The sequence below is a fragment of the Dunckerocampus dactyliophorus genome, chromosome 10 (genome assembly GCF_027744805.1).
Source record: "Dunckerocampus dactyliophorus isolate RoL2022-P2 chromosome 10, RoL_Ddac_1.1, whole genome shotgun sequence".
Lineage (NCBI taxonomy): Eukaryota > Metazoa > Chordata > Actinopteri > Syngnathiformes > Syngnathidae > Dunckerocampus > Dunckerocampus dactyliophorus.
This window is the reverse complement of record NC_072828.1, coordinates 21280186-21302794: the sequence shown is the minus strand read 5'-3', so window position 1 is coordinate 21302794 and position 22609 is coordinate 21280186. Positions and strand designations below refer to the sequence as shown.

The 22609-nt window shown below is 40.2% G+C and overlaps 1 protein-coding gene across 4 annotated transcripts in view; it reads right to left on the bottom strand.

The window, feature by feature from the left end:
• ddah1 (dimethylarginine dimethylaminohydrolase 1) overlaps positions 1 to 22609 on the bottom strand; it is a 73114-nt gene that overhangs the window by 31617 nt on the left and 18888 nt on the right. The window contains exon 1 of one of the 4 annotated variants that reach the window (XM_054789358.1): positions 9639 to 10155. The exons of the other annotated variants lie outside the window; for them this stretch is intronic. Coding sequence (XP_054645333.1) covers positions 9639 to 9659 — 21 coding nt within the window. The 5' untranslated portion in view covers positions 9660 to 10155. Of the gene's footprint in view, positions 1 to 9638; positions 10156 to 22609 lie in introns of those variants that run through there. 4 annotated transcript variants of the gene reach the window in all.

The following is a 22609-nucleotide window of genomic DNA, read 5'->3' as shown; positions in this document are numbered from 1 at the left end:
CATCTGGCGTAAAAGTAACGCCGCTTTTCCGAAAAAGAACATTATACCAACAGTAAAATATGGTGGTGTTAGTGTGATGGTCTAGGGCTGTTTTGTTGCTTCAGGACCTGGAAGACTTGCTGTGATAAACAGAACCATGAATTCTGCGGTCTACCAAAAAAAAATCCTGAAGGAGAATGTCCTGCCATCTGCTCGTGACCTCAAGTTAAAACCAACTTGGGTTTTGCAGCACCACAATGAGCCAAAACACACACAAAGTCCACCTCTGAATGGCTGACCTGAATCCTACTGAGATGCTGTGGCATGAACTTAAAAAGGCGGTTCATGCTTGAAAACCCTTCAATGTGGCTGAATTACAACAATTCTGCAAAGATGAGTGGGCCAAAATTCCTCCACAGCGCTGTAGTTATGGCTTTTACGCATGGCCCAACCAGTTATTAGGTTTAGGGGGCAATCACGTTTTCAAACAGGGCCATGTAGTTTGGGATTTTTTTTCTCCTTTAATAACAAAACGTTTCATTTCAAAGCTGCATTTTGTGATCAGTTGTGTTGTCATTGACTGATATATAAATTTGTTAGATGATCTGAAACATTTAAGAGTGAACAAAAAAAATAAACATGCAAAAAAAATTACAAATCTGGAAGGGAGCAAACACGTTTTCACACCGCTGTATATTAAATGACACTAATATAGCATTATTATAATGATACCATGTCTCTGCTAGAGTGGGTGAAAGCCAGTACCCCACGCAAAATCCTCATTTAAATAGGGCGGTCCGCACCACTTTTGCACCTGTTGTGCATGCAATCATAGTAGATCACCTGCAAGATGCCCACTAACATTACGTGAAATATTTTGGTTTGCTCACAGAATTTAGCCCTCCTTATTTGGGATCTAAGTAGATCAGGCCCTAGTGTCCAATCGCGTAGTCATTGTGAACATTTTGCATGTCAAAATGGCATGAATAACAACAGTAACAAAATCCTGGACTTTATGAAATTCAAATTTCACAGTCACAGTCCAATTCACGACTAAGCTTTTAAGATTTCAAAAATATAAGGCTTGAATCTTGTTTGGCAGAGAGATAAAAGGATTACAATCTAGAGCAAGGTGGCTAAAGGCTGTATAAAGCGATGGAGATGGGTGTTTATTCTGAGCATTAACACTGACCCCTTTCAAATTGTATGTGGAATCACTTAATGTCACATACTGTAAGTGATTCAAAGGAACACAGTAGGTAAGGAATGTGAGATGGGGAGATAAACACCAATGGTCATGTTGTTAATGCATGTCACAGTCCCTGCCATGGAAAGCAATGATATGGGTCTTTGCTTTATGAAATGTTCTTGGACTACAAAGCCAGGTGATACAATACGTTTGGTAACGAAGCTCTTTCACCCTGTAAGTGTGTGTGTGTTTAGTGTGTGTACGCTTCTCACTCGAGCACATAATTACTAGCTGGTGATAAAAATGAGGAGGAGGGAGGGGGCTTTGTGGGATATCTGTGACGTGGGTTCTTATTCAACAAAATATACAAAACAAGAAAAAACAAAATGGTCTGGGTTTTACAAAGTCAGTACAGGGTTAGGGCATTCTCAGTGTCTACGTCCACAGTGTCCAACACAGTCAGAAAGACATCTTCTCAGTGAATGATAACCACACACATCCTGAGTACTTTGTTGCAGCAGTAAGCTGAATTGGCCATACAGCTTGTTGGTACAGTACTGTCTGTCATCTTCTTATAACTTGTTTGAATTTCTCCAGCTTTTTATCACTTTGTTTGGGCATGTATCCTACATTTTGACCCACCAGCTGGTCAGCTATTCTTCCAAAGACTCTGTCTTGAGTCAAGGTCTCAAAGTCCCGTGGAATATGTTCCTCTTCGCATATCGACATGAAGCTTGTACCTATTGGCTAGGAGGAACTTTTTCGGCCGCTATAACACCTTTTTACCCTGGTAGATTTTGGTGGAAACACAGGGGTATTTCGAACTATCAGGGCGAATAGGAAAGTTCCTCCAAGAGTTCCTGCGGTGGAAAAATGGCTGTAGACTCACACATGCATACACATCTACAAATTGTACAAATACACAGAAGCAAACCACAAATTTCAGAGCCATCAGGCATGATATAAAAGAAGGAAAACTGTTTATCCGAATAACCAGACACTGACAACATCCATTTAGTCAGGCGCTGGTGAACTATTTACCCAAACTGAAGCGGAAAGATATATAAGCACAGATGGTTGGCTTTTACGTAATGCAAGAAGCCAGTTAGTCACGACCACAGGATGCTTATAGGGAAGTTAAGAAAACAAACTGGAGGATGTCTTTTCTGCATACCTGATGCTTTTCCCAGCCGCAACTACCAAACGTTTGCATGGGAGACTGCAAAAGAGATTTGCTCAAAGTCAACCTTCCATTTTATCTTATATAGATTTAAGTACTTTGGCCTTCAGGTTGTGCGGATGTGTGCACTGTGCGTGTGGACATGCTAAGAGAGTAAGTTTGGATGTTCAGGAGAATACTTTGTACAGCTTCTGAATCATGGCAGCATCACCGGTGGATCAGGAAAGCTTATGACAGATTAAAAGAAAAATCCATGGTTACCACTTTAGCTAACATCATTCCATTCCACTGACCCATGCCAGCAGTACACAAAAACAGCAAACTTCTTGGTGGTAGGTCTCATCTGGAACATTGTTTGAATTCTTAGGGCCTCCGCTCCCAATGCTTCTGTTCTCTGATTTGATTCTGGACCGCAAAGGATAATATAAACAGCAATCTTTAGAACGTCAACGCAGCATGGAATTTTTACTTTCTAAGCCTCTTTTGACCCTTGCAGTTGGTTCAGTTCAGGACAGAAAACAATTGTTTTCCCTTTATAGTGACACAAGTTGTGAAGTGAACTTATTCAGAGTTGGCAATATAACCTGGATGTTGTTGGCTCTGCTCAATTTTCGGTGTGAATGTGCAGGTGTGCCCTTGCGTGGTCTAATACATGTTACTAAATCACACAGTGCTTCACAAATGTATTCAACCGCCTCAACTTAAAAAAAATTATGTCTTTTGTCTTTAATATTTCAACTGTGTGCTACTAAAATGACATTATTTTTCCTCGTGATATTACAAATTTATTCTCGTAAAATTACAACTATTTTCTCATTAGAATATGACTGTTTTCTCTTAACAGTTTGACTTTGTTGTCATAAAAATAAAGCTGTTTTTTTCCAAAATATGACTCTACTTCCATGATATTTTGACTTCATTTTCATAACATTATAACAATTTCCGAAACCTGATTTTCCAAAAATTAAAATTTTATATTTGGTGTTTTGTTTGTTTCTCATAATATTACGACTTTTAAAAATATGTCATTTATGTTACTAAAATGATTGAATTATGTTATTTTTCGTAATAATACAATGTTATTCTTGTAAAATGATGTCATTTTCTTGTTAGATTACAACTTTTTTTCTCAATATTTTGCCTTTATTCTTATAAAAATTACTGCTGATTTTTCAATTTTTTTTTTTGTTTTCTTGTTAAATTATATTTTTAGCATGTGACACCAATGAAAAAACAGCCTCGGACCACAAATGGCCTCCAGGCCACACTTTGGACACCACTGCAATACAGGAACATCATTTTTTTTTGGGGGGGGGGGGGTAATTAACAAAGCTGTTAATTTCAGGAAGCTGTGGCATAAATTTATATTTGGTGGTGTCTAATAAATGTGTTACTATATAAAACGTGATAAGTTCATTTCTAGTTAAGGGATTCAAATATTATAATAAATAACAGACATGGCCGACGTCTAATATGTAACTCTTAGATCTAATTATTGTAACTGCAAGTAGGAAACAACTGCTGACTGACGCTTAGGCCCTAGAATATAATATGACACGCAAAGAAGCCATATGAGTGAGCTCATCAAGGCAGGCATTTATGATTAGAGAATGTCCAGCATTCTCCCTTACTGGAGTGAAGCCAGAGAATGCACCCACACAGTCGAGAGGACCTCTGCAGCAGCTTCCAGATACAACACACACTCAAAGAGCCATCCAAATAATCAGACAAGCATGCACGTGCATACGCTCAAGCGCAATCAGACCCTTAACTGTTCGATCAACAGCTGTTGGAGAACACATAAACGGATGCTGACTTCATGCCAGTGATAAGAGTAATGCCCCACTTGGGAGTCACAGGTTTGGGTCATCTGTGAAGGCAAATACCTTTCTGAGTGCGAAACAAAAGATGTTTGTGCAGAGCATCAGCTATGTTTGGGCCCCTGGTGAGGGCATGCAGGCACTGTTCCTAACGGCATTCGCCTGCATGCTGCGAAACTCTTGACACACTTTGTGTGCCTCCCCGTGACAGAAAGAATATAAAGTGACCATTCGTCTTGTGTTTCAAATGTCTCAAAGAGAGGAGAAGAAAAATGTAGGAAGCTACTAACCCATCATTCACACAGCACTTTTGAAGCTAGGGCCAGGATATTGGTCTGTTTTGATTTGGTTCGCTTATATAACATGCTTTATTTAAGACTGTATTGATGTTGTAGTTTTCCATGATTGCAACAACATCATCCTGTCTTTACCACAATAAAACATAATAGAGGAATTGAATTCAAACACACTATCAAAGCATTACCAGAATAACGACAACAGGAAAGAACAGAGACGTCACAGAGTACAACAATACCTGTCGTCAAAAAGCAAATAATAGCAATACAAAACATGAAGAAATTATAATAACAGTCTATATTATTCCGTATGAAAAAAGGTGTCATGGACAAGTAGAAGGATTGGGAGGTTCTTCCACTTCATGCCTGTCATAAACATCACACAGTAACATTAAAGACGAATAATGCTTAACGCAATGGTGAGTTGCATTGCAGATGTGATGTCATGTGTGTGATGTCATGCATGACGGCAGTTCAAACTCCAGCATCAGTGTGACTTTAGAGATATATATTTCAGCCAAATTTAATGAGAAATTGTGCAACTTCTGGCGCATTCAACTTTAGAAATCCCACGACACGTTCTATGACAACGGAATAGTTAAGGATGCTAAAAGTCTCAGTGTTCAGAACACTTACAGTACAATGATCGGTTTAGTTGGCTAAGAGTGTTCTCCAGTTGTGGTGCATTTGGTACCCAGGAGACTTAACCGGTCAGAACTTTTCTCGGAAGAAAATATGAGGACCAGTATCGTTAAAAAATAATAATAATAAATTTGCCATACATGACTGGGATTCGAACCCCGGTCCTCTGCGCTGATGTCATTACCAACTGTGTCATACAGCCACTTGCCAAAACCCCCCCCAAAAAACTCAACACTATACATAACTGTAGGTTACTATATCATCATCAATATCATTATGAAAAATGCTGACGTTATTGTATGGCCTTGTGCGATGAATCTGAAATCTGAAGCCCCATAGCTAATACTTTTAAAGTGACATGGGCCAGCACTCATGATTCTGAAGGCCCCCAGCACATTACATTGACATGGCAACACATTAAAGCTGAAATCTGATTGGACAACAACAACAAAAACCATACACTACACTACTGGAAGCAGTGCAGCGATGATACACACTACACCATGAAGATAACAAATTGTTGGGAATACATTAATATAATTTCATAGCACAAATACTGGATTTAAAGTTGTAAATGTAGGTTAGTGCTTCTGATAGTGTTTAGGCCAGCAGAGAAGGCTTTGCTATGGCCCTGACTGCACACCAATGGCTTGCTCAGTTGTTTGGCTTGCTGTAACTGGTATGAGTGATGTAAACCAGTTAAGATAGGTGGAAAGGATAATGTATTAGCAAAGCATTATTGACACTGTGCCAAAATGTATGCAGAATGCAAAGAGGGGCCTCCAAAAAGAATCTAAAACTCTATCGACAGCGAAAGCATGAAAAGATTAGATTTGTCTTGTCCTTCCCATCTCTCATTTGTCCTTATTTCCTCTTATGTACTCTGCTTGTGGATGCAACTCGGATTAAAAGCTCTCTGGCAGACAAAATTCAGACCGTAGCTGATGTCTGTGACTAATCCTCACTCTGCTGGTGCGATTCCACGTATTCCATCAGCATCACCACTAAAAGGACAACCCCCATTAAGATTATTCGAGGAATCCTCTGGGGCGGTTGCATAATGCAGTGAAGTCCAAAAATAAATAAACAGACTATCATAGTGTAAAATTATTAATTTAACTATTGGAAGGGAAAAAGTTAAAAATACTGATTAGTAAGTGGAAATTCATGAAGTCGAAACCGTTTTGGGATGACAAATAAATAATCAGTGACTGCTGAATGTCATAAAAGAACCTTGAAGATGACCCTTTGCTTGCACGTAACTGACGTCGCCAGCTACCTCGTTTTGCTATAAGGACTGGAAATCAAGAAAGGCACTCCAGAGGAAAAAGATCTGACTGAAACAATCTCTTCAGACATCATTGCAAAACCTTTCCAAATCCCTTACAATTTGTTATGATTCCTGGCTCAATTTATTGAGGGGTTTTCCTCAAGATGTCGGTGGCTCCCTTGTTATCAACCACTGATGTCATGGACCCAATCTGCAAGGATTACACAGATGGTGGGAGAGATTTTCTAAGGGCTGGCCAAAGGAAACTGTACATTGACAACTACTAACTATGGGGAGGATGACAAGACATTTGGCTTCATGGTCATCCCTTTTTCTTAGAGAAAGGGTTTGGATAAACACCCGGCTGTTTCATTCCCAATGTTCCGCCATGTGTTTGCACATCCTGCAAAATCATGCTTGAGACAGCAGGACATAATCAATGTGATGGTGGAGGGCGATGAACATGAAATAGTACTCCCTGCAGAACCAATCAATTCAATGTTTATCTTCCATTCATCATTGCCAAAAATGGGAATTACAGCTTGATTGGAAGAATACTGCAATGTGTGTGGGTTCATGATAACATAAACGATTGGCATATTTCTACATCCACTAAGGATTCTTTATGCAGAAAACAAAAAAAACAGTAGTATTTACCAGAAAAACAATTAAAGGGGGCAATGTACAGAGCAGATTTCCCTACCCGAGATGACCTTGGCTGATGCTGAGCAGCAGATGGACCAGCCGGAATGGGCATCCTGGCCTTTGTGTTGGTGAACACCGTCCTACAGAGAAGATGACCTGGTCCTTCAGGCCGGTCCTTCGGGCTAAAATGTTATTCTTACTCACCCGTCGTGGAAGAAGCTTTGACTTTCTACCTTCAAAGCCTACCTTTCACCTCATTCATCAACTGATGACACAGCATCAGATGGAGGCTACATTCCAACAACAGCTTGAGTTGCCCTCGTTGACGTGCCTTATAGGCACTTAGTATGATGTCATTGCGGACGTCATGCGGAGACCACTTGTCAGCCCAAGCAATCATGGTTCGACCACTAGTTGTAGGTGTAGTGCTGTACGGCTTCTTACAAATAAAAAAAATAAACTTAACAAGTATTATCATCATTATTATTTAATAAGTCTTATTTTTCATATTAACATGTTTTTTTTAAATGATGTTTAGTTTTACTTAGTTTCCAAAGTTGGGTTGTTCATTTCAATTTAGTGTTATTGTGTAAAAATATTGATTTTAAATGTAGTTGGCATTTTGGGTTTTTGTTTGTTTGTTTGTTTATAAAATCAGTCAAATAGAACAATTACATTGCTCATTTTATGCATCTTCTTTGAAAAAAACCTTTGAAAAAAATGTTTTTTGATGTTCATTACTGCCTCCCTGTGGACGCATTGTGGGTAATATAGAACCCATCGATGTTGACTCTTGTAATATTATGTCTTTTCTGAAGGTGGCTTTTGTAAGGATACATAATTTGGTGCTGATCGTTATTTGGACTGCTACATGCCATTCTAGATTTTTTTTTTTTTTTATTAGAATGACGAACAATCCCTTTTGAACCCTTGTACAGGTGAAGAGTCAGGATTTACATATAAAAGTATTCAGACAACATACTCTACAGTGCATTTTTCCAAGGTAGCTAAGGTCAAACACAGTTACATAACCACTGATGCTATATCGTCAGGAACGTAAGGTTTGTGTAAGGAATGCCAGGTGAATTACTGACGCAGTTTGTTGCCAAAGAAAATATAGCATATGAACAACCTGTGACTATTTATGATCTGGCTTTATCAATTCATAATGTTGTCATGCGCTGCCAAAAGAACTGTCTTTATCAGCTTTTGCTTTGTGAGTTATTGTCCATAAAGGTAATATATTGCTTATTGCTTATAAAAGCAGTAATGGTTTTGTTTCAAAAGGGTTACAAGCCAAAAAAGGAAGGAAAACGAGAACCTGAATGGTCATTACTCACTACAACAGGTGTCCTTTCAAATCGTTCTTGATCTATGAGTGTGTCCAAGAAGGTCATAGATCACAATGAGTCATGAGTCATATTGGCACAAAGGCATCGCATGGCAGACGACTTCTGAGAACGATATTTCTGAAAAGACCTTGACACCATGCTGCCGTGACAAGAACGTTCCAGTGAGAAAATGCGTGACTTCTGTCTTCGCGTTCAATCTGTTGGGTGGTGCGTTTGTAACGTAATCGAAATGTTGACACGCATGATGTAACTGCTGAAGTTCTGCTGCAGCTCAGGACTCATGTATGGATTGACGATGATGATGGATGATGAATGTTTTGCTCCAGTGGCCACCGTGTCATTACGTAATGTACAAAAATGAATGTGACTTACATTGTGCACTAAATGAGTCAAACGAAATTAAACTTGAGTTTATAATGTATAATTGGGCATTTATTTGGGAACTAATTTGCAACACTTTTGCTATTAGTTCACATGACGTCTACATGTGTGACATCATGCTCCACGACGACATCAAATATGGTCATCATGGTCATAAAGAAATCCATAATGAGGGCAATCAATACAAATGCATGAATGGAGCAAGAGATTGATCTATCCAGAGGGCTGTGCAACTGAGCAATATAGACTTTATCGAACTAAGTGTTTTTCCAAATGGTGTTAACAAAACAAGCTGAAAGGGGTCATTTATTTTTTTTAAAACCTTGAATATAATCATATAAAAGCAGACATGCGGTCAGAGGATCGGAATGTGAAATGGAGCATACTGGAAGTGTCTCAGAGGCTCCCGGCGTGTGTGTCTTAGCTAAGGCGCAGGGAAAGGTGTGCCTCCAGGGATGGAACAAACCCTGTTACTGCGCTGCCAGCCTATTCTTACTGCTTCGTTCTCAACCAAACACAATCAAACCCTAGCAAACAGATAGCGGTGACCAACCAATCAATCATCGTGTGCAGTGAGAAGCAACACACACAGACGCGCACATCAGCAGCAACAGTGTGTATTTCTGGAGGACAATCTTATTTTTCCAAGCATGTTTCTGTCATTATCATTCCTGGAGTGGCTCATGTTTGAAGTCAGACGGCCGTAGAACAGCACAGAGCTCATTCTGAACTGTGTGATGGCTATGAAAAGATGATGGGGAAAGCAGGTGGTATGACTCAAGCGACACGGACGACGGCAAGCACAAAAAAGTGTGGAGGGTGGGCTTGGGGGGGGGGGGACAAAACTATTTAGGATTTTGCTAAGTGTGCTTCTCTGACTAGACCTGCACACTGTTGGTTCCCATGTCCGCTTCCTCTTGTTGTCTGATCAGTTCATCCGTCTGGAGAGTTCTTTCTCTAGTCTAGACTAGAAATGAAAAAAACCTGGGTTTAGCTGGTTTCTTATAGAGAGTGCAGGCACGTCTAAACCCGTGTGAACAATGAACAGGTTCTTTTTTCTCGTTCATCTTGAAGTGGCTCTGAAACAGACGTCAGTAAAAATCAGGCAAATCAAGAAGACAATCCGATTTTCATAAAAATGGCCATGACGCCCATGACCATGACCGGTAGCGACCAAAAGGAGAAGAGAGGGTACAAGCGGCCGAAATGAGTTTCCTCCATCGGGCTGAGCTCTCTCTTAGAGATAAGGTGACAAGCACTGTCATCCGGGAGAAACTTGAAATAGAACCGCTGCTCCTCGGCATAGAGAAGAGCCAGATGATGTGGCTCGGTCATCTGGTCAGGATGCCTCCCAGACGCTTCCCTCATCAGACTGCTTGTTCCTTCGAAACACACCTACAGGCGCACACAATGCATAAAGTCGGCATGCAAATTTGGAAAAAAAGACTTAGAGAGAGGCTTCATTGTGCTACAGCGTCACAACGCCCACGTAAGCCACGCCGGCTCGCTCCTCCCCCTCCAAACCCTCTGATGGAGCTTGACGTGCACCTCCGCAAAAATCTAACCTCACGTCAACGACTGTGATTGGTCAGCTTTTTTTTGTGCATTATCTCCAGTATGGAGCCTTTCCTGTTCTTCCCTGCTGCAAAAGTGCCATTTTTAAACACACTAAATCAAAAAAGAAACAATGGAGCAAATTGAGGGGCATCTTATATAGTCACAGTTGTTGGCAACTACTACACAGGAAGCTAAACAGGTAGTCAATGAGAGTTGTGGTTGGTCACACTCTGGAGACTACACAAAGCCCACTACAGTTCCCCTTACCCTCCAGCTAACACTGACGTGAAGCAGATGAGTGGAAAGGAGTTCCCTCAGCCCAGACTGCTTATCATGCACAGCAGACTGAGTGCAAAACGGACAGACGGGGAATATTTGGTGTGCCAATTGCGGAGGAAGTTCCTTCCAGAAAGTATAGCGCTGATGTCATATTCCCAGCCAATAGTAGTAGGCTGCAGAAACAAAGGGAACGAGGTGGCATGAAGTAACTGGAGAAGGAGAGAACATGAGTAAGCGTCACGTGGGCAGTGAAGGCTATGGCAGAGGTCAGAGGGGAAATGCTGATGTGATGGTTTGATGGGTAAGGACTGTATGACTTCTACTACAAAAACAGGACAAGGGAGGTCATATGTTTAGTGGATGTCAGTGTTCCATCAAACCGAGACAGGCGGTTGATGTTAGAGGCTGACCGTATGCTAAAGGAAGACACCGTTTTAAAAAAAACGATTATTTTTCTGACGACACCATTAAAAAAAGTATCCTATTCAAGGTCATGGGTGAGCTGGAGCCGAGTTAACTTTGGGTGAGAGGCCTGGTATACCCTGGACTGATCACCAGTCAGTCACAGGACTGAAAGTCTATACAGTCTATACATTTTATGGTGGGTTTACTATAGCAGAGAGGCACAGAATGTCAACAAAAAAAAAATCCAGAAAAACATAAACAAAGCATATAAATTAATTTGTAGCATTTGATTCCTGACCAACCAGCAAGATCCTACTGACCCCAACAGACTGGTGATGTGGGCATGAAGCACCCAAGAAGCTCGGTGAGAAAAAAACTACAGTTGGCTCAGTAATTGAAATTAGAAGAAATCCAAGAACATCCAACTGTCCTTTGGTTGGATTTCCATGCAAGGTCTCACCTGATGATTCTGAGTGGATGATTGTGAGAAAAACGAGGGATCGGCCCAAAATTACAGGAGAGGAGATTGTTAAAAAGCACAGTCACAAACAGGACACTTGGTAACACCCTTTGCCCTAATTGACTGAGATCCCGCAATGCCCAAAAGGTCCCCCTGCAAATCAAATCGAAATAAACGTAGTGGAGCTCTAGTCACACTCAGGCAGAAGTCAGACTTGAGAGCGCTGAGGTGATATTTATTGCCAATGGCCCAATGTGAAAAAACAGCCCAAAAGGTGAAAAATGCTTACAGTGAAACAATGAAAAGTCCAAAAATATATTTCCAAATGAGAAGAAAAATAGTCCACAAATGAGTTGAACAATAACTCACTAAGTCCATTCAATAATCAAAACAACCCACAGACCATGTTACCTGCATTGTAACTTGTCGAGGCCAGAATCAGGCCAGAAAAAAAACACACAATAACGTATTTTAACATGAATGCGTTGACCATGTGATCAGCCTAACGCAAACACATTTAAACTCCTCAAAAGTAATGGTGCTGTTTTTACCCGGGAGAATACAGCGACGAAGGTAAGTTGTACGTGTGTGATGGTGCACAACAACGTGAATAAAATACTCCCAAATGTGCAACCTTGGGTGTCTTTAATCAGCAGGAAAGAGGGGGGAAAAGCGTTCACAGCATTTCTAATGAAAGAATGGGACGGAAACGAGCAATCAAGTGAGAGTCGTGTGTATATGTGCATAAATGCACTGCCGGTAGTTAAAGGCAAACGTGTTCCATCACAATAACTTTTGTTTGATAAAAAATAAACTAAACCTACTAGAGAATGTATTGCAATGTAGAAAAATTGTAAGGGGGTAAAGTTACAAAATGAGTATGGCGTAATTATTCCCTCCGCAATACAGACAAATAACGATTCACACTCACATTCAGACCGATGGGCAATTTGAACCCGATATGCAGCACTGTACATGTGTTTTGGATTGTATCAGCAAGCATGGGAATATCTTGCCCCACTCTGATATCACGCTTTTATTCCCACATGATCTGCATTGCTCTCAGATGTTAATTACTTCTCAAGTGTATTAATTCAACGGATTAGCAAGGTTTACGTAACCAGGCAATCAACACCACGACAGCTAAGAGCATAAGTCATTTAACCAATATTTAATTAAGATTATGCACACTTTAATTATCATTGAATATACCAGACATCCATAAATGGATAAGAACACATTAATAATACTAGGTAGAAGTAAATAACGTATATCTTATTCCGTTAAATGAGAAAAAAAATGCATTTATCTGTCTTAAACTACCAAAGGAGAAGAAAAGGACCAATCTTATGCAATCTTTTGGATGACTGGAAGAGGTTAAAGGTGCCAGCCAAAGCGGTTACAATAAAAATCAGTTGTTAATGCAGTTACAGACCGATACGTTGAGTTGTTAGCAAGATAAATGCCTCTTTGATTGACTGTACCATTCTGGTGTGTTTGTGTATGGGCTCCACATTTCATTCCTATTTATCTGAAGCCAGTAACCCAATAAACGTCTGTCTAAATGGAACATGAAAGCAGCATGAAAACCACACTCCTCTGAGTGATAAATCTCTGATCAGAGGCTTAGGCAGGCCAATCAATAGCATCCAAGGCGGGAGCTGTGTGGTTATGGTTGGAAAATGAGCGCATCTCCCAGACTTCAGGAAAATGATAAGATTTGTGTTGTCGCTCGTCCGCTGAGTCACACCAGCCGCTTGGTATCTGGAAATGTTCATTGTATTGTGACTTTCCGGGACCCATCTTTTCCAATTTCTTACAGTAATCCCTCGTTTATTGTGGTTATTCGTTCCAGATAAGTGAATTTCTGCGATGTAAGATTCCTCATTCATAAATGGAATATTTTCATTGTTAAGAGCATAGAAAAGCTGTTTACAACCTTCTAAATACAGTTTTAACATTATTAGACCCCTCTAGACATGAACTAACACCCCATAGTCACCTTTACACTCGTAATATCCAATACAGTAGACATACGTAATAGTAGTTAATAAGCCATTTAAAGAAATAGTTCTGATTTTTTGACATGAAGTTGTATTACATCCCCATCAGCAGTGGAGTATATCAACCGTGACTTACCCCCCCATTTGATCCCACGAGTCTAGTTCTGTTCGGACAAATCGTTTGGCGTTATATTTGTCTCATGACCCAGCAACTAAGCAGAACTACGTTCCTTGTCATGGAAAATCGACCAGAACTGGACTCGCGGGACCGGGGGGTAAGTCACTGTTGATATAGTCCCCTGCTGATGGGGATGTAATACAACTTCATGTAAAAAAAAAAAATCAGAACTATCCCTTGAAGACATAAATAAGACTCATGCTCATGTGTGTCACTATAAATGTCTTCCCTAGGGCAGTGAGACCCTACCTTTTTGGACCAACAAACTGGTTTGTGTTCCCACAAATGTCTCGCTGACCGGGTTGGAGTAATCCAATGTATGTTATTTATTATGTATTGTGTAAAAACTAAGACAGGAACAACATCAAATTAAAAGCATAAATGAATACAGACCCACCATCCACCAGTACGAGCCTGGAGTTTGTTTTTCAGACAGAAGATTATAACGTTGCTGTTTTTTTATGTGTGTTAACAGGCTGTGTGTTAGCATTAATTAACCAGAGGTTGTGCACCGAACAAATATGCACAATAGCACGCAATAACGTCATCAAACCTTAACTTTATGCATTCCCACATAGTACCAGCATATGGGACCAAGCATGAGGTGGAAGAAAAACAAACTATCTGTGCAGTGTGGGAGGAAATTATCACACGCACACGACTACGGTGCGTTCAAGAACTGTCAAAAAAAAAATCAAAAACCAAAAATCAACATAAACATGCAAAGACTGTTGGATTTCCAAGTTTATATAAGTTTTTGATAAAATAATGGCCCATATTTCCAAAATTGGTATGCATTTACATATAATTTGATGTAGTTATTTATAAAAAAAAAATGTAAGTGTATTTTTTATCATTGTGCCTGAGTGTCTCTCATAGCCCGGTTCGGCCCCGCCCATGGACTGGTCCCGGGACCTCTGCCCTAGGGAGCCTGAAAGAGATTGGGTTTATGTGGGTAACGAGCGCAAAAGTACCCCATGTTTTTATTAGGGATTGATTTGGGATTGTTGTGTCTGTTGTGAGATAATTCAAAGCTGCAATAAAACTCTAATAATTGAATTAATTAATGGAAAAATTTATAATTTCTTAAAACTTTAAATAATATCCATCCATCCTCTGCCGCTTATCCGAGGTCAGCTCACAGGGGCTTAGGCAGTGAGTCGGTCCACAGTTCCACGGCCAGCACGAAAACCACACTGCTCTTCCTGAATCCTGAACCCCTGAACAGACCTTACCAGGAAGGCTGAGGAGTGTGATCCCACAATAGTTGGTATACACCCTGCGGTCACCCTTCTTAAAAGGTGGGACCACCACCCCGGTCTGCCAATCCAGAGGCACCACCCCCGATGTCCGAGTCGTGTCAACCACAACACCCCCACAGCATCCAGGGCCTTAAGGAACTCCAGGCGGATCTCACCCCAGGGCTCTGCCACCGAGGTGTTTCTTGACCACCTCGGCAACCTCAGCCCCAGTTAGGAGAACCCACCACATTTAATTTTAATGAATTATTATAAATCATATACAAATTTGTCAGGCTTCATATTTATTTAACTTTGGCACAAAAATACCCTCCATACAACAGTAAAGATAAAAGGGAAATAGATTCAATATGAATGAGGAAAGTAGGACAGGTTCTTCCAAACAGCATTTGAAAGACCTTGGCAACTAAAAGGCATCTTACCACAAGCACTTGGCCATCATTCAGACACACACTGCCTCTCCTAAGTATTGCACGATTACAACAAACCTTATTTAGCCTTTTCAAATGTTTTCAGCTTCAGGGTATGTGAGTCATTAATGAGCCTTAATGAATCAGGCGCATGACTGCATATCTCTTCCAACAACGGCCCGTTGGAGCAATGGACACTGGTCCAGCAGGTGTAAGCAGCAAGTATAGTACGTTAACATCACAAGGAGATTACAGGTTAAATGTTAATTTGGTCAAAATTCAGAAATATTACTTGGATCGTATATTCAATATCAATGGAAATCTTAGTCTGACAGAAAGAAATATCTCTGAAACTGAAGTAATTTGAACATAAATATTCTACAGAAAAACGGGAATACTAACGATTTCTATGCATCAATTTGTGTGTCCAATGAGTGGCATGCATGACAATTCTATGTCATGTGATATTATTATTTTATGTATAAAATAAATAACAGTGTTGCTAAGACGTGTAATCATTTGTCAGGGGTATAATTTAATGTACCTTTGGCACAGATTAGATTCTCTGGTGCTGCAGGGCATCATGTGGTTTGTTTTGGCCTTCCTTTCCTTAGCAACAACACAATCACAAGCTATCCTTCGTGATTGTTTCTTGATTCATTGCAATATTTACCATTTAACTCAGTAAAAGTCAAACATCCCCCATCAAAAAGCAGACAGCCAGTTGCTGACCTGTAAAGCTGATACCGGCAATTAGACTTCCTGTTGTGATAATGTGCTGATCCAGTTTGCTAAGCAACTGCTAAGAACATCAACTGGCCAACGGGAATCCAGTTCACCAGTTCACCAGTGTGCCTCCTGACCCTCCAGACCTTGACCTGTGATCACCTGCCAAGACTGTTTCCAGTTGTGTTTGTTATTAATGTCATATCATGACAAAAAAAAAAAAAGTTAATGAGCAAACAGGCACTCCCTGACTCACGGGTTCATTTGGCCCCAGCAATAAAACATCTGCTGAGGGCAAAACAAGGAACAAGAAGAGTACTAAATGTGTGCTTACATGCATTCATGTGTATGCGCATACATGTGAGCGTGAGTCTGACTTTTCCGCACTTTCAAATGTTCCCGGAAGTCTGCTGGAACCTCCTGCTGCTTTGGGCTCCAGCAGATGAGTTCTTATTGTGTGTTCAGAGCACCAGAGCAATTAGATGAGTTTATGGTAAACGCTAAGAAGCGGATAAGCTTGTCATCCTGTCAGAGCTAATTTCCCCTTCATTCCTAACTATGACCTCAGTGGGTTGCCAAGGGTGGACATGGGCCACAGTCCTGTATTTATTAAGCACTGAGGGAAGACACTGTTTTTGTAGCCTTGCCTGGAACTATGTTTTGGCCAAACTATTAAGTCATTTTGAAATACTGCACATCCAATGAAAAGAGAAAAAGTGATTTAATTCAATTATAATCCTTTACTGAGTAACCACATTTGGCCATTTAAGTGGGTGTTGAACCAGGACCCCCAAAGCCTCACTATAATTACATTTGTCAGATAATTAATATATCATTAATTAAACAGCCACTGGGCCGCGCTTTGCACACCCTTGATTTTACAGCTCTTTTCCAGGGTTGAACATGTGATGTGACATTAACTGTCGTTGTTGAAAGATTTTAAGCTTTCTTCATCGCAAACGAACAACGATAATCAAAGAGAGTAGGGTAGTGTTTTTGCAGCTGGAACTAACCAGTCATTCTTTTTTGCAAATGTTGATCTGAAATCAGAGGAGAAGGTGGCCTGTACACCCACTAAACAAGTCGTTTACACACAGGAAATAAAATAATGTTCTACAAGCCGACCAATCACAGCCTTTACGGTCCACCTCGCCTCAGGTTAGATTTTTTGGAGGTGCACGTGACACAAGGGGGTTTGGGGAGGGGCATGCCAATGTAGCATATGCCGGTGCCTCGACAAAGGATCGCAATCCAAGTTTCAGAGACTGAACTCAAAACTGAAACCAGCAAAATGCAGCAAAATGCAGCAAAATGCAACAAAATGCGTACGCACAAAAAAATCCGTACATGTAGGCAAGGCTGCAATGTTACACAATGCAAATAAGGGTAGAGAGGGGTTGGCAGGAGCCAGGAGCATTGACACAATTTCTAAAGAGGCTCCAATCATACTGGAGGGAAATATTCTCTCCACAAGGAACAAAATATAATACAGTGGAACCTCGGGTTTTGTTATTAATTCATTTCAAAACGTCCAACAAAAACCAAAAACTGAATACATTTTTCCCATTAAAAAAATCATGCAAATCCAATGAATCCATTCCAGACAGTCAAAAATATTAACACAAATCACATTTTATAGAGAATAATTACAGTTTTACATAGAAATGATATAGATAAATGAACATGTAACATCTACCCTTGTTGGCGGACATGGCAATGAGTGGAGGTAGGAGCGGAGGGGACGGGAGAGCCACACGGACGCTGTTTCACTCTAGTCTGTTCCAAACTTAACTTTAATATACTTGTATACTTGCTCGGACTTTATTGTAAAGTTCAACAGCAGGTAAAATCATCATACACACTCTGGCCCGGCTCACCATCGGTTACGTGTTACCCTTAACCCATTATTCCCTCTGAAACCTGTGTTAACTAGGACTTTACATTGCAATCCATTTGTAACAGATGCTACCCTTGCTATGAGTTCCTTCTCGAATTCAATAGTGTTCCTTGCCTTCTTTATCAAAGTTCTGCGACTTGCAACTGTTTTTGGCCAGAATCTGTCTGTCTATCGTGCCCCAACTGTAAATGAACCACGATCCATTCTTCACAGAGACTCAGTCACCAACACGCGGATCTTCGTCTGTGCACTTGATTCCACGGAATGATACGCGAGAAAACGGACAAGTTTTAACCGGGACAGTGTGCGAACTCAAGACGTATTTTTGGTAAAAATTTTCTGAGTCATATCAATCTGCAAGGACAACAATAAAGATCGTTGGCAGTGGGCGCCCCCATTACATGAACTAATCATTTCAGCACTGTTTGCATGTTCTCCCCGTGTGCGTGGGTTTTCTCAGGCAACTCCAGGCTTCAGGATACCCCCGTGACCCTACTGAGGACAAGCGGTCTAGAAAATGGATGAATGGGTGGATTGATGGATGGATGGATTTCAGCAGTGGCTCAGAGTGTGGCTCATCCCTCCTGGCTGTCCTGATGCTGATGAAGTAGGACGAATAGTGGGGAGGAGGTGAGTGTGCGTTGGCGTGAGAACAGACTGAAAGCGGACATCACACCACACTGTGAGGGCGGACAGGGGAGGCAACACATACCACCTTGCCCAACCTTGGTACCTGCCCCGCCTCACCGCACCTCTCACACAGAGAGGTACACATGCACACGCAAACCCTGATCCATCACAGACTTGTGAACGTCCACATGCACAAGCACAAAAATGTATTCTCTCGACATTTCACAGCACCACTTAAATGAGGACAATCTACATTAAAAATGTTCAAGTTTACGTCAGCGTCTTTAAATTCTTGGGCAGTAGGACAAGACATTAATGGTTTAAACATACATAATTGATCCTGGTGTAGACTCCTCTTTGGAATACAGTCGTCCCTCGCCACTTCATGTTTAAACTTTTGTGGCTTAATAAATCATGCTGTTTTGTGGTTGAATACCGCCTATTATTAGTCTAAACATGGATATTTAAGAAAATGTTACACAATTTGGCTTTTTCAAGCATAAAAATGGCAAAATTAACTAAAATACAAATAGAAGGCATTGAAAAGATGCAATCAAAGACATGATATGTGGTATTCTACACTGGTAACTAGGTGTCAGTTATGTTACTGTAATGTTTGGTGAGATACACAAGCGCCAGACTTGATCGCTGGAACAACAGGCTTTTATTGCAGGTTTGAAATATCTCACAGCACAATAATCCCTAACAAAAATCCTGCAGACGCTGAAACTCAACTCTGAACCCCCAACGTCACTTCCTGTTGACCCTAGGGCAGTGGTTCCCAAACGTTTTACAGTCGCGTACCCCTTCAGACATTTGACCAGAAGCCATGTACCCCCTACTCCTGCACAGTTCAAAAAAACTAACCTTTTTATCTTCATTAACTTGAAATATTAAACATAATTAATTGTTTAATTAATTTTAGAGTAATTCCAGGTCAAAGATTTGTATTTTGCATGGTCACAAGTTTCACATGAGCACTGAGAGATAGGTAATCATCGTACATATCTATTTCAGTCTGACTTTGGCATCCTTCCGTTTGAATGGCTTGAATTTGAGCTTCAAAACAACCATCAAACTTACTTATTCTTTCATAGGATGTACACAAGCAATGAACAACTTCATGTTCTGACTCCTTTCTGCTCCGTTTTCCTTGCACCGTGAGGCGTTCAGTCGCGCTCGTAATTGTGTTAGGTGCTAATTGCTTTTCATTTTTATTCACATACACCGTATGACAATTGGTGAACCCCTGGGGTACACGTACCCCACTTTGAGCACCTAGGCCCTAGGGAACACGTTTATCGCAACACACACAAGTATGGCTCATATTTATATCTGAAATGGCTTATTTACTCTTATTACTGTATGTCTACTATATTGGGTAATACAAGTGTAAAGGTGACTATAGTGGTGTTATTCCATGTCTAGAGGGCTCTAATAATGTTAAAACCTGTATTTAGAAGATCATAAACACGTTTTCTCTGCTCTAACTACGAAACTATTCCATTTATAAATACGGAATCCTAATTCGCAGAAATTCACTTACCACAGTTTGGTCTGTAAGCAATTAACTGCAATAAACGAGGGATTACTGTATATACAGTAGTTAATGAATGGTGTTGGAAAAAGTGGCAATGACATGAATCAATGTAAAACACTACAAATGAATGCTAATGCTCACATGTAAAAAAATATAGCACAACTGTCAGAAAATGGACTAAGCAAAAATTATGGCTAAACATTATCAAGGTTATGGACAGCTTAAACCACTGTATCAAAAATAGGAATCAAAACGGTCCTCTATGTCAAATTGTTCACTGCACTGGGGAATATTATATACAATTTGGTGTGAAAGTAGAACATCTCATAGTAACATTGTGTTCTATATGCGCATTGTTAGACAACTCTCGCATCACACATGTGGACAAATAACACATAGGTACTAAAGAGTCAGAGACCTCCAGCCACCTCCCGGGTACTCTGAGAACATTGTGGCGCCCACTTGCCAAATACTGTCTCGTGACGCACCCTCACGTAGAAAGTAAAGTCTCCCCTCCAATGTCTGAAAATGAATGAATGGGCTCGTGTAGGAATTTTGAATACACTCTTGAAAAACGTACATTCTTGCAATGAACTCATGCATTCTAGTAAGGAGCAGACATAGCAGCACTCACTTTAGTGTTGGACCAGACAAGAAGGGCAGACTGTACTTGGCTGACTTTTAATGACTGTGTTCAGCAAATATAATAAAGCTAATAATATAATATAATGGTCTTAATACAAAAAAAATATGTTTGCAATCCGTCATGTTTACACGGTATGATAACGTATTTGGTATTGGTATTGGTTTCATTCATTCTGAACATGCATACAAGTTACATTGGAATACATCACATTGTACCATTCACAGTTCCACATGCCCGAAAAGGAGTCGGAAGAAGCAACGCTTATTTAATCCTACCCCTACATCCAATTCAATTGTTCACCTCCTGTATTCCAAATGTACTGTATATCCCTTGCTGATTATATATACATAATGCAAAATGATAAAGCAATATAACAATGTAGTAAAATAGGAGTCAAGACTTATAATTCCTGTAATGTATTTAAGGAAACAGACACAATAATAATAATTATTATATACTGTATATAATTATAAGGTTAAGAGTTGACAGGCGGGGTACACCCTGGACTGGTCACCAGCCAATCGCAGGGCACATATAGACAAACAACCATTCACACCTATGGGCAATTTAGAGTTGCCAATTAACCTCACCTGCATGTTTTTGGAATGTGGGAGGAAGCCGGAGTACCCGGAGAAAACCCACGCGCACACGGGGAGAACATGCAAACTCCACACAGAAATGCCCGGGGGAGAATCGAACCCAGGTCTTCCCGATTCTTCCCGATCTCCAAGCTGTTACTGTGTTGGCCAACGTGCTAACCACTATACCACCGTGCGGCCCCTTGCTCAATCCATTCCATAATTTGATTCCACTTACGAAAATGGTGAAGGTTTTCAGCGTTCTTCTCGCATATACTGTAAGTGTTTTAAGTTTAATTTTCCCCTAGATCATACTTCTCCTCTCTTGTTAAGAAGAATATTATTACGTGTTTGGGTAGCATGTTATTGTTTGCTTTATACATTATTTTAGATGTTTGAAAGTTTACCAATCAGAAAATGTTAATAATTGTGATTTTAGGAACAGAGGATTTGTATGTTCTCAATAGGCGACATTATGGATTATCCTAACTGATCTTTTTTGTAGCACGGTTAACAAGTGAAGTGTACTTTTATAATTATTTCCCCGAATCTCCACGCAATAACTTGCACTCTACAGTTTTGGTCATTTTCTCTGCAATTTCGATTAGTGCCATGGAAGTAGAAATGTTAGCTCTGTATCCGTATTTCTGTATCCGCTTTTCATGAGTAATTCATTCTTATTTATACATTTTTCAAACCTGTTGTTGAATAGTTTTTCAATGATTTTGGAAAATTGTGGTAACTGGTGGGTAGTTTGTAAATAGATATTTGTCTCTATTTTTGAAAATTGGAACTACTTCCGCTGTTTTCATTTTGTTTGGAACTCCATCAGAAAGGACAAATTACTGATGTACGTCAATGGTTTTGCGATCTCATCAATAACACCTTTTATCATTTCATTCATTCATATCATTTCAATTCCATTACAATCAGTTGATGTTTTTGCTTTACATGTATTAACAATATCAATGATTTCCTTTGTTGTCACACCAGTGAGAAACCTGGAGTTGGGATTCCTGTCTATGGTTTCATACCCTTCCTCTACTGACAAGAAATTTGGGATCTTTTCTTCCAAGTTCAAAATACGATATGGACACGGTTGGACTCACACAATGTATTTATAACGCATCAAGAAGCTTGCCATATTGTACACTACCCAGAAAATAAACAAGAACCGAGGCATAATTTTCAACTTTTGACGTACAGCAATCCCTCCTTTATCACGTTTAATTGGTTCCAGACCCAACTGTGATTAGTACATTTCCGTGAAGAAGGGCTCCTTCTTTA